Raw genomic sequence first — 13,825 nt, 5'->3', positions numbered from 1 at the left:
CTCTGTGTTTAGTCTCACCATCGGTAAAATGGGGACAATGATATATTGATAATAAAAATAACCACCTCTGAGTGCATTGCAAGATTTAAATGAGTTTCTGCTCAGAGGGGTAAAGACCTTTAGTAAGCTTTACCTGCTACTCCTTCCTAAACCCATTGAAATGTGTTTTGCCCTTTTTTAGTCCTCTGAAGCTGCTTAGATCAATGATGTCTGTCCGTCCGTCTTGATAAATTAGATGGACACTTCCAAGTCTTTACCTGCCTTATCCTCCCAGTAGTACTTGGTATTGCCCTTCACGACACTCTTCTGAAGCACACTCTTCCTTTGGCTTACGTAGCACTGACTCTCTGTTTTTTTTCATACCTCAGGGCCTTTCTTTAGCCATTTCATGTTGGAACTCATCAGAATCCAGGTATAAGCCCTCCTTTTCCACACAAAACACACTCCCTTGATGATCCTGTACACTGCAATGGCTTTAACCAGTTAACGAGTCACTAGTCCAATGGATTCCAACTCATGGTGATCCCACATGTATCAGAGTAGAACTGTACTCCATACAGTTTTCGATGCCTGATTTTTTTGGCAGTGTATTGCCAGGCCTTACTTCTGAGGCACTTCTGCGTAGACTCAAACCTCCAACCTCTCTCTTAGTAACCGAGTGCATTAATACCAGTTGCACCACCCAGGGACTCCTGCAATGACTTTAATTACCATCTATATTTTTTTATATGCAGATGCCTTCCAAATCTAAGTCTGCAACCTAGATCTCACGCCTGAGCTTCAGACCCATATACTCACTGGCATGCTGGACATTTTCACATGGATATCCCAAAGGAACTTTAAAATCAATATGTCCAAATTCAAACTTAACATTGTCTTCACCAAAGCTGCATTCCCATGTAAGTGAATGAGATGGATGTCCTAGCAGTTAGCCCAGAACCTGAGTGTGGTCCAGGCTCAGCTGCACTGACTCTCATCTGGAAAATATAACAGACTTGAATGGATCTCCTTGTCTCTTACTTTTCCCTCTTAAATCCCCTAGATACATCCTGTCCAGCCTAGTCATAGAAGCCCAATAACCCTGCACAAGGACTATTATTAGAAAGTGTTCTGAGTTTACAATATGAAATCACATTTGGCTTGCCTCAGAAAAAAAAGGGAAGAATGTGCTGAGTTGATAACTATATCAGAACTAGCAATCAACTGTGTTATTAAACTTGATTTTTCTTGGCTAGAGGCATAAATATGACATCAAAAGAATACTTCCCAATTAAATATAAGAATTCACTCCTAAAGTTTATAAAATTCTCAGAATAAATCTGTAGTTTAGGGAAAGTGGAAGATACCATTAAATCTGAAGATAATAACCACACAAGATGGTGTGTTGGAAATATACCCAAATACAATGTTCATCTTCAAGTTATAATGAAAAGTGCTTTTTCTTGTGACCATGGCTGGATATTTAATTTGGCATGCTTTATTAATCTGGATTCAGGAATAGAGAAATTACATAGGGTTCAGAAACCTTCAATTACCTGAAGCTATTCTGGTTAGATTATTTTCTAAAGCAAGGAATTTCAATCTAGACTGTGTTAATATGAAAATTATAATGCATTGGAAAATATTTCTTGACTTCATACTGGTAATATTATCATAATTATTTATCTAGGTAGTGATTCTTTAAAAGCCAAAACCCATTGCCATCTAGTCGATTCTGACTCAGCCACCCTATAGGACAGAGTAGAACTGCCCCCCATAGAGTTTCTAAGGAGCAGCTGGTGGATTCGAACTGCCGACCTTTTGGTTAGCAGCCTGAGCTCTTAACCACTGTGCCACCACGGCTCTAGAGATTCTTTAGGGACCACCCCCACCCTAAAAAAAAAAAAAAGGGCTTCTGGTCACTGTTGAGTTTATTTTTTGAGTTCAAATTATATTTGCCAGTATCTCATCTAAAAATAAAAACATAATATCATTAAACATTTTCTTATATCTTAGCATACTTGACATTTTACTAGTTAAGAACTGGGCTTGAGAGACTGTTGAATCAGGGTGCTAGTCCTGGTTTAGCTTCCTTATCTATAAAGTAGGTAAAATATATATCTCAAAAGGTTTATATGGAGCCCTGGTGGTGCAGTGGTTAAGAGCTTGGCTGCTAAGCAAAAGGTTGGCAGTTAGAATCCACCAGTTGCTCCTTGGAAACCCTATGGCGCAGTTCTACTCTGTTTTGTAGGGTTGCTATGAGTTGGAATCCGTTCAACGGCAATGGGTTTGGGTTTGGTTTGAAGGTTTATACATGCAATCATAGAGCATCCTCAAAGTAAGATTCAGTAAGCTCACAGAAGTCATATGAAGGTAAACAGAGCACTTAGAGACAGAGAACAGCCCACTTACAGATGAAGAGGCAAAGTCTTACAGAGTTTAAGGTTCTTGTCAATGCCTCATGTTTATGCAAAAAAATTGTATTTGAGGGAAACAAACAGGCAACAAATTAATCCGTTTTTGATTAAGCTGGGGAAGAAGACAGTTGTGGGAGAGTTACAATCAGGGATATGAATATTACGTGCAGAGTTAGTCAGGGAGAAGACGTCTTTGTGTAAGTAAGCCTTGAACTAGGTTTGATAGAAGTGTATGATTATGGGTTACGATAGAGAAAAGGAACAGTAGGAATAACATGGAGAAATCAGAGATGAGGTTAACCTCAACAACGAGATAGTATATGTTTTCATGCTTAAGTGCAGGATAAAAAATTATTACCATATCACTATTCATAGCCTTACCCCTCACCAAAGGGGTATTGATCTATTAATTGAGAAGAGAAGGGACTGGTTAAATAGAGTGGGAAATATTTAAATTTAAAGCAACATAGCTAGACCCACCACTCAGTTGGGTAGATAATGCATCTTCCAAAAGGTTTAGAGAAAGGTCTGTTATCATTCTATGCTGTTTTTTGCCCACACCGTAACATGCTAAACTCTCACATACCACCTTGAGTTTCTATGTAAGGAAATAGTTTTACATTCAGATGTCTGGTTAAAAAAAAAAAAAAAAATGCCCCTACTACAGTCACTATAGTTTGGGAATATAATTAGAGACGAGGTTGTAAATAGGTATCACTTACCACCATATTTTATTTCAGTGTTTATTTTCCCTCCAGCTTGAATTTCATCAGGCAAAATCCATCTCATCAACATTTATTGAGCTTCTACTATGTGTGAGGCTCTATGTTAGGCTCTAAGAGTCCAAAGGTACATGCCCTGTCCTCAAGTACCTTAAAGTATAGCTGAGAGGTAAGACTTGGAGGGAGGCAGAGAGAGCCAAGTCATTCTCATAAGATGGCTGAGAAGGAACAGAGTGTAAGGTAAATGATCCAGAACATCTAGAAGCAGACCCAAGGACAAGTTAACATTTCCTCTTTAAGTTCACTCTTGTTAGGTGCCATCACGTTGGTTCCAACTCATAGCAATCCTATGTGCAACAGAGTGAAACACTACCTGGTCCTGCCCCATCCACACAATTGTTGTGCTTGAGCCCATTGTTGCAGCCACTGTGTCAACCCATCTAGTTGAGGGTCTTCCTCTTTTTCTCTGACCCTCTACCTTACCAAGCATGATGTCCTTAAGATTACGTATTCTTTGTTATCAGAATATTGTTCAATATAGTGCTGGAAGATGAGAACTTTAGGTTGGAAGGCACTAAAAATACAGCAGCTGAACAATGGAGTTGAGTATACCAATAATCGTGGAGATGTGCAGGATAGGGCAACGTTGTGTTCTGTTGTACGTGAGGTCACCATGAATCAGAGCTAACTCGATGGCAGCTAACAACAACAGCTCTCCTTTATAGGACACATTCAAGTTCTAAGATGAATAACAACTACGACTTCTACCAATAAATAATTCTAATACTTGAACATTCAGCTTCTAACAGTATTTGTCTGAGAGCCAGCCCTACAGAAACAAAATAAACTATATTTTAGAAATAAATGTACTGTAATATATCAGGCATAAGAAGCGGGAGTTTTTATTTTATCCTTAGATTTATATTTACTTCAAGTAAACTTCCTAGATTCCTCTTGACATTTATTTTGCACCATTTCAACATTATTCACATACACATTACCTGACCAGGAATACAACTGTTCTATTTTTTTTTTTCCCAAATGATTGCATTTTAATAGAATTCTGAAGTGGTAAAGATTTTTAATAATACTTTTTTTTTTCTCTGCTACCTGATGTTAAAAGGTTTACTTTTTGATGTTTATTACATGTCCATTTGTTTATATAAAATGGAAGGAAAAAAGTAGAAGACACTGAATTAAACTAGTTATAAAAATTGTTGCAACTATTTAATAAATTTATCAGATAACAGTTTTACTTTGATGAATTTTAGGGGAATTTTTACCAGTGACTGTCAGCTTTTTATTAAAATACTTGCTTTTTTTTTTTTTATAGAAACCTAGCTTCAGATTAATTTTTAATATACTGTATCACATTGGAATAGAAAGCAGCAGTTTTGTTTCAAATAACTCACAACTTGAAAAACTGTGATCAAACAAGAGCCCAGGGAATTCTAAGTGTAGTCCAGTTTTCTTAACATTGAAGTTGTGAAAGATTTCATTTTACTTGGATTCTCAATCAACACCTATGAAAGCAGTAGTCAAGAAATCAAGTGATGCATTGCATTGGGCAAATCTGCTGCAAAAGACCTCTTTAAAGTATTAAAAAGCAAAAATAACACTTTGAGGACTACAGTGTGTCTGACCCAAGCCATGGCATTATGAATCGCCTCATATGCGTGTGAAAGCTGGGCAATGAAAAAGGAAGACAGAAGAAGAATTGATGCCTTTGAATTATGGTGTTGGCAAAGAATGCTGAATATACTATGGACCACCAGAAGAATGAACAAGTCTGTCTGGCAAGAAGTACAGCCAGAGCGCTCCTTAAAAGGGAGGATGGCGAGACTCTGTCTTACATACTTTGGACATGTTATCAGGAGGGACCAGTCCCTGGAGGAGGACATCATGCTTGGTAAAGTAGAGGGTCAGCAAAAAAGAGGAAGTCCCCAGTGAGATGCATTGACATAGTTGCTGCAACAACAGGCTCAAACATAGCAACGATTACGAGGATGATATGAGACTGGGTAGTGTTTTGTTCTATTGTGTATAGGGTCGCTAGGAGTTGGAACTGACTTGACAGCACCTAACAACAAAAATTCCAGTTCTGGGAATTTGGAGAAGAATATACGAGAGTGACTGAAATTGATTAGATCTTGCTCAAAGATTAGCTGAAAAACTAAAATACAACTGTGTTTCCTGTCAATTTCATTTCTTTTTCCCGATGGTCTCTGCCTGTTCACCTGATTCTTTGTGAGTCTTGGCTTGCCTCTTTTAGACCTCTTTGAATAAGGACAATAAATGTGTACATTTTGTTGTCCTCTGTGCTGGGATGGAAACCATTTTGAATTGGAAAGTCAACAATTTCACTGAGTTCCATCGGTAGACATGAACTAGACAGAAAGAAAAGAGGAGGACAAGAGGAAGTGACAACTGAGGAAAAAGTTGGAAGTGGAGGAAAAGGAGTGGGTGGGTCATTTACTTTTGGCCCACTGGGAGCAGGTTCAGTTCCTTTCAGAAGCCCAGACAATTATGACACAGGACATAAAGCTGCATTTTTAAGGCTGTGAGTTATGACCCATTAACGAATGGTGAAATGAATTTAGTGGGTCACAAGCTGAATTTTATATTTTAATCAAAGAGAAGATATCAGAGTGTATTGAACTTAGTAAAAATATTATTTTGGACAACTTTTGTTTCAACTTACAAATATATGTGTATATGAATACGTGTATTTTCTGGGTCACGAAATAAAATGTTATTTTTACTAAGGGCTGTCAAAAATGTTTGAAAACTACTTTAAAAAGAATGTAAAGAAATTTTACATCCTTCCACCACTGATCATTCCCACTGTAGAAAATTGTAGAAAAAAATTCCTTTGTTAATTTGAAAAGTAAAGTACAACAAAAAATATCATCCATTATCCTAATATTAGAGATAACCACAATTCATATTTTGGCCTATTTTGCACACACAGACACACAGATATTTTACCTACGTAGACTATATATAAAATTTGATATCTTAGTATTTAAGCATTGAGTTTTTTTTTTTTTCTTTTTGCCATCAGCCTGTTTTCTTTCTCTACTGTGCACTCCACAGTCTGGATTAAACACAGGTGGGACACGGAAATGGATTGTATATTCTATTAATTCTTTTATCTGGGCCAGAGTTTATGTCTATTTGAAGAGGGGTGCTTATGCCAGCATGAAGTAATGGGATTCAGGAATTTTTCTTTCTTTACACTTTGGACAAATCACTGTAATGGCTTGACTTATACACTCCTAGTAAAAATGAATAAATGGAGGTGCTTGCCTTATGCAAGCCTTCCGCTTCAACTCAAGGAATCACATCCATTTAATAGTCTCGTTTATCCATACATCTAATTGTCTGGCAATATATCTAACATGTATCTCTGTAACAGTATAAACAGAAGAATAAATCTTAACTTCTCTAATTTCTATTTTATATTGGCAGACCCAGAAGCCATAAGCTTGCATACGACGCAATATTTCCAAAAGAAAATGAAAGATTCAAGCATTTCCAAATGTACAGCTGTTTGGCATCATATGGACTTAGCATCTCTCTATTCTACTATTCTTTTTCCACACTGGTCTACATAACAACTCCTTTTTAATTTAGTATTTCTGTGGGGCAAATGTACAGAATATGAGTTTTTGAATGTTTACTAATACAGTGAATCCCAGCAAGTTTTCCTTTCTCTTCTTTTGTGCAAGAGTCTCAAGAATTTATCAGGGAGTGATTCTCTCAACTCATCGAGGCAAGTAAATGTACAAATACTGTCTTTCTACAATCACATAGAATTTATGAAACAAATGTCATGACACAAAAAGGCAGTAGACCAGCATTCTCTGCCAATACTTAGGCAATGGTGGTAATTATTTGGTCACTCCACCTGAAATACAGAAATAGTCAGCTTCCACTTATTTAGAGTTCACGTGAAGGAGAAAGTTCCAGAACAGCTTTTCTCCTCACAAAACTGAAAAACAACTTAGGTTTACAATAGAGACCCTGAAGCTATGAATTTTTCCCAAAATGACTTCTGAATCATCACAAGATTCCAAACAAATAATTCATTTGTTAATAAACTGCAATACTAAATGTTTTTAGGGTTGAAGGCGTTTTAGCATATTTTAATTCTTAAAAAAAATACTCTTTCTCAAAATCTACATATATTTAAGAGCTGACTTAGAGTCTGAGGCAAGTATCTCCTCAAGCATATCCCATAAAACAGTAGTCGCAGACACTCTGAAAAATTAATATTTACCTTTCTAGTTAGTTCTGCCTACGTAACTTTTTGGGAATTACTGTTCGAGGCATTCAACTTGTGTGTGGTATAAAATAGCCAATATATTTTAGTTAAGATAATATTATACTAATAAAAGAAATATGTCATTCCTTACCATATACATTCTGGATAAATTAGCATTCCTACATGTCTTATGGTAGCATTGATATAGTTGCTTCTTATGATATAAAGATTCCGAAAGGCCTGAAGAATGCTGGTTTAGCTGCTTGTGTTTCACAACATTTTTTTTTTTCATTCAAGCTACGTTGCATTGAATCGTAAAGCATGCATAAACTGTGTCGCGTTGTATTGCGACACAAGAGAAGAAGCAGTTTAAGACCAGTTACTGTTCAACTTCTCTTGATTTTTTTCCTCTTTTGATTTTTTGGCTTCTACAGATCTTTTTTTTTTTCACAGATCTTATGAAAGGCTTCTTAGCACATTTGTTATCCACTATCACGGGCCAGGCTTAATTGGGATGCAAGGGCTGTACTGATCTAATTCAGAGAAGCAATGATAAGTAATTAATGCTAAAATCATTGAGGAGAAAAAGCAAAGGCAATCTGTTTACACAGTGTAGTTTTAATTTATATCAATGGTATCTTGAGAAGTGTTATGGGGGAAAAGTCTGGGGGTTAGTAGGAGAGACAGACTTCTAAAGGAGTTGAGAATTCCCAATTTTTTAAAAAAAACAACAGCAACAAAAAGATGAGACCTCTGGAAGGGACAGAAATAAAATGGTGATTCTGAATAAATGGGACCAAGCTCTTTTGATTTCTGGCAAATTTGTCAATTTTGTCAGTATGTGACTCAACATCAGAATAGGAAAGAGAGGCTGGTGCTCTGGCCGAGGACTTCTGAGCAGCTCCAGAAAGGACATAAAGAACCGAACTGTACCCAAGATTTTAGCGAAAGGAAGGTCTATGAGGAAATCCACGTGCTTGAATGGAGAGCAACTCTACCTCCACAGTTCTCCTGAGCTAGGTGAATGGCACACAAATAATAAAGACGTTGGAGCCCCGGCATGAGGACAGTTCCAGTTGAATGTATCCATTGACAAGTTCATGTTACAAATATAAGTATGCCAAGAGCACTTGCAAGACTTAATGGGTGGGGAAAGACCACTGTTTGATTCAGACAAAAGAGGGTAGTCAGTGAGTCTTACTTTGGACCTTTCTTGATCGTAAGAACTAACACGGAATTTACAGATTTTGGAAGATGAGTTGTCTGTCGATAAACTACTCCTTACCTGAGTTTCATTTTAGGATGTGGGAACTAAAACCAGTCAACCAGTTGTCATCTAGTCATTTCTGACTCATGGCGATCCCATGTGTGCCAGAGCAGGACTGTGCGCCATGGAATTATCAATGGCTGATTTTTGGAAGTAGGTCACTAGGCTTTTCTTCTAACGCACATCTGGGTGGACTGAGTGCATTAACTGTTTCCACCACCCAAGAACTCCACGTGGGGTCCCCAAGAGCTGGACTTGACAGGGACTAAAAGAATATTATAATATGTGTATTTTGAATACTAATTTTATTTGACTCTTTAGATTTCCCCTCTATGAGAAAATTACCCTGGAGGGAAGTCATGTGAAGGAGAAACCCCTAGGACTTACATCTCTCCCAATCAGGTCCTCTTGGTTCTCCACAATTCCCCAGGGGGCGATGCCTATGGTGCATATCTTCCCCCGAGATTTCGATGCATGGTCCTTCAAGGCGTCTCCAACATGTCGAATAACACCTAAAAGGGAAAATTCAAGTATTGATCTTGCTTTTTGGAGCAATTACTTTTCCATTGTTCTAAAGAAAATTATGATAACTGTTCTCTGAGGGTTAAATACATTGAATATAAAATTTTGATGCATTTCTATACAAATCACATACACTTAGAAGAGAACACAAACGTACTACAGCAAGGCTAGATAAATTCTCCAGACCTGTATATGAACCTAGCAATGTGTTTCTTATTCTGATTTATATGAAAAAAAGGAAAAGCATCCAATGTGTATGAAAAGAATAAATACAATTCTTTGAACTTAAAGAATCTTTTTCTTATAGTATGAAGCATAACGATATGTTAGCATGACTAAGAACTAAGGCCTTGACTGTGTTATGTAATATTAAATCTATACCACAGTTCGTGTATGAGTTAGGGCCATTTGACTATTTAGCTCATGTTTGACTATTTAGCTCATGTTTTGTTAACCTTAATTTCTTCTTCCTACTTATGATTACATAATGTGGAGAGCTTGCTTAGAAAGAAAATATTGGCATATTCCATGGAATATTAATGTTGAAAGTAACAAACACACCTTTTTACTTTCATCACCCTAATTGTCTTCCTAATTTGTTACCATGGACTTTCCTGCCATATTGCTAAAAATGAGAAAGTACAGTTTACAAAATCGTAGGGAACCCACCTGTCACCTTTCTTGCAAACCACTTAAAGAAGATACAATTTCTAACCTTTTAATCTCCCTCTCGAATGATCATTACTCATGGAAGAGTTATAAAATATGTTCTCTTAAGAAAGATATCTCCACTTATCAAAATTCTACTACTCTTCAAGGAAAAATTCACGTCTAGTGCCATCTCCTATATGAAAGCTGAGTTGATTTGATTTCTTCATTTGAACAGGAATGCAGTTTGTGTGTCTATTGAAAATGTCAATATGTCACCTAACACATTCTGCCATGATTCCTAATCATACGTGAGGCTGTCTCGTCTAATAGACTCCTTGAGGGGAAGGTTAGAGGGTCATCTCTGTGTCCCTCAGGGGTTAACACAGAGCAAATGCTCAAAAACTTCATAGTCAACCAAGTAAACACACAAACATACCAGGCAATTTAATCATGGGAGAGGACTAATGTGGTAAGTTGCTCAATTCTGAAATATGCCTAAGATAAACGGCAAGATCCTCCTTTAAAAAATAAAATAATGAAATAGTGCAAATGGCCACTAACCCATGTTGAGCTATGCTTGGAGAGTTGGGAAGAACACCAGCTTCACTTATTCACTTAGCTATGGATTTCCTAAACGAGAGTATTGGTAAAGAAAAACAAAAACAAAAGTAAACCTATGAACATTGGTGCTAAATTATTCCCTATTTATTTTGTAAAGCTCCTTTTGGGGCCAGCCAGGGACAAGAAATGTAACTTCCTGGCTTGCCCTTCTCTGTGTCCCAATTCTTCCTCCCATTGTCTCTTCCCTATCCCAAGCGTTCCACCATTAGAACCTCACTTTGGGTTTTGAATTGAACACTAATCCTGGACCGAGACGGAGAGGTGCTCTTTGGTTTGAAGAATTTACGCTGTAAATTCTTTTTTTGATATTGGGTGTGTTTCATAAAAGAAAAGACAATAAGCAATGTTCCAAGCTCCTGAAGTAAAATATTAGTAAGAGCTTCTTTTGAACCTCTGGAACTATTTGAGTTGGTCTCTATAGGTGGTGCAAGTATTTTAAGTATTATAGGGAAGTGACAGTCTGGACAATCAAATGATCCTAGCTAAGCTATGAGCGCAACTTGGATCCCAAAACCTGAACAATCATTGGAATAAAATTGCTCTGTATGCTTGATTAAACAAGATGAATGACACAGAGATGACTGAGCAGGTCATTCTAAGATCATGTCAGTTTACAGACTGAATCAGGATTTCACATAACATTGGGCCCGGGTGGTCTGCAGAATTCACAGCTAAAACATTGTCTATGGAGTTGTATGCTGAGTACCCACAGATTCTAGGTGTCTAGGAGAATTCTGAGTGTACATCTCATTCAAACTTCATCCAAATTATGAATGACAACAACAAAAACACGTTGTTAATTAAAATTTTATTTGAATTGGAAAAAAAAAAAATCCTAGTTGGTCCAGGGCTATTTTCAGAAAGCCCCACTATCTCCAAATGTACTTTGAGCTTTGTGGCAGGTTTCAGCTGACTTACTGCAGCATTATTTCTGCACTTGCAATTGGGAGTTCTGACTCAGGCTGAGGAAATATGTCAAAAAAATTTACAGGCATCCATTCATTACATTATCTGTTGCACATTATTAATGTTCTGCAGATACACACTTAACTGTAAGTGGGTTTGTAAGAATTGATTTGACAGCCTTCCTGTATCACAATATAGAAACTCATTTGGCAGGTAGAAAAAACTCTTTGGAATTCATGGTAGGGTGTATTTTCTTTTGATGCAGGAATGATTTAAAGAATATTTTAAATACTAAACACATAGTAACACTGGACTTTGCTATAACAGTTTATGTTCCAGGTGGAAATGGCATTTGACAAAAATTAAAGCTATTTGGCACCGAACGTAGAAGTGCTTAAAGAAAAAGGCAGAGATTGCATTTAAATGAAAAAGTATGACTTAAAAACTATTGGATGCTTATACAGCAACTTGGGCTATTGAAAATATCCTCTGAAATTCCACTAGTCATGTTTACAAATTTTGTATAGTCAACTTTTAAACATCCTCCATCTGGTGCTTATGTTTAAGTAATTCTTCTATATCAAGAAATTGCTGTACATTAACATCTACGTAAGGGAGGGAGGGAGAGATACTGAGAGGAGAGATAACCAGTGAGTGTGAGCACACATAGGTAGGGGATGAGGCAGGGGGATATAAAGGCATTTACCCTTAGAGAACAATCTTAGTCACAACATTCTCATGGCCTCTGTTGCCTTTCTCTACCCCACTTCCAATTACCTGTGTTAACCCCTCCAGTGAATATCCACGCTCCGGTTGTCATAGCAGCTTTGATGAGACCTTTCCCAAAGACTTGCTTGAGTTTTGGCTGGAGTTCAAAGTTCTGCAGGCCCCCATGGACAGAGATGAGAAGCTTGGGAAGTTCCAGTTGCCATTCCTTGGTCATCAGGTGTAGGAGAAGATCAGGCTTTGTATCAAAAGACACACGCACGTACTAGAAGAAGAAAGGCCATCAATTAGGGGAACAGGGTGGGGCTGGCTGATGCTTTGCTGCCCGTAGGTATATGTATAGTTACTTTAAGAAAATGTCTCATGTGAAAACAGATTTTTCAAAAGGAATGGTCATTTGCTTTACCAAAAGAACCTTTATTAGACAAAGGGGTTCACCATTTTTAAAAGCTTTCTTGAAATTGTGGGTCACTACAAACTTAATTTTTTTTTTTTTTTTTTTCCTAAAATGCAGTGCAGACTCATTTCTTCCTGGAATGAATTGTTTTCTCAAAAGACATCATTTTACCAACCTTTACCTTTGTGTCACAGTTCAAATGTTTCTATTATTTTTAATATTGATTAATATAGGTAATCCTTTTTTTTACCAATTGGACCTACATATAACTATTTTTGTGATCCCACTATTTTGAGAGGTTCTGAAAGATCCTACAATTCTCCATAACATACTGAGAAATTTATAATAAAGTAATAAAAAACTGTGAGTTGATGCCAACTCATAGCGACCCTATAGGACAGAGTAGAACTGTCCTATAGGATTTCCAAGGAGCGGCTGGTGGATTCAAACAGCTGACCTTTTGGTTAGCAGCCAAAATGCTTAACTACTGCATCACCAGGACTCCAGTAAGGTAATAGCTGATTCCAAAAACCCCAAACCCACTGCTGTCAAGTTGATTCCGACTTAGCGACGCTATAGGACATAGTAGAACTGCCCCATAGGGTTTCTGTGGAGAAGCTGATGAATTTAAACTGCCGACCTTTTGGTTAGCAGCCAAGCTCTTAACCGGTATATAGCCATCACTTTATTTCCAGTTGTATCTGTTAAGAGCAACTGCTATGAACTTTAATTTTTAAATTATTCTACGAGAATAATTTAAAAATTTACAAGGCAAATATATTTGAAAGTCTTTGGAAATTCTTCACTGAGGTGGCATGAAAAGAAGGAATATTCAGACTTCTAAACAAAGTAGCATCTGGAACCTTGGGAGGTAAGTGAGCACCAAAATAGGCTTTGGCTCTGAGGGTCTCTGCTGAACCCTGGAGACCTTGAACATTTGCTTTAGGGGTTTAGTGGGGAGCTTACTAGGGAATCTCACATAAAGCTGAGACCCCTCAAAGGGTCAAGTATAAAAGTGAAAAAATATATAAGTCTGATAGACTAGGAGGAGACCAAGAAAATTTGCCTGCCTCAATCTTCATTTTGGGTGAATGGGGAAAAAAATATCCTGAGTATACATAAACACAAGCACACCTTTCCACATTTATACTATCAGTGTGGTTTGAAAAATACCAAGCAGAATATTGAGTATAAACTCATTCTGGTTGAATAATGCTCCAGGTAACTGGAAGAAGCAATTGTGAATCTTTTATGGAGAATGTATGGTTAATCCAGTCCTCAATTTCCATAGGAAAACAAGCATTTAATAGGAAAAAATAAAATCACAAATCACACAAGGAAAAAAAAAAA

General features: G+C 37.2%; 1 protein-coding gene across 2 annotated transcripts in view; it reads right to left on the bottom strand.

Annotated features, from left to right (window-relative positions):
• Positions 1-13,825, bottom strand: part of TRPM3 (transient receptor potential cation channel subfamily M member 3) — a 996,165-nt gene that overhangs the window by 313,865 nt on the left and 668,475 nt on the right. For both annotated transcript variants that reach the window (XM_023544757.2, XM_064291228.1), the window contains exons 4-5: positions 12,130-12,343; positions 9,040-9,164 (exon numbers count right to left, since the gene is read on the bottom strand). In XM_023544757.2, coding sequence (XP_023400525.2) covers positions 9,040-9,164; positions 12,130-12,343 — 339 coding nt within the window. The remainder of the gene's footprint in view (positions 1-9,039; positions 9,165-12,129; positions 12,344-13,825) is intronic.

This window comes from Loxodonta africana, chromosome 9 (assembly GCF_030014295.1).
Source record: "Loxodonta africana isolate mLoxAfr1 chromosome 9, mLoxAfr1.hap2, whole genome shotgun sequence".
Taxonomy (NCBI): domain Eukaryota; kingdom Metazoa; phylum Chordata; class Mammalia; order Proboscidea; family Elephantidae; genus Loxodonta; species Loxodonta africana.
This window is presented reverse-complemented; position numbering and strand designations above follow the sequence as displayed.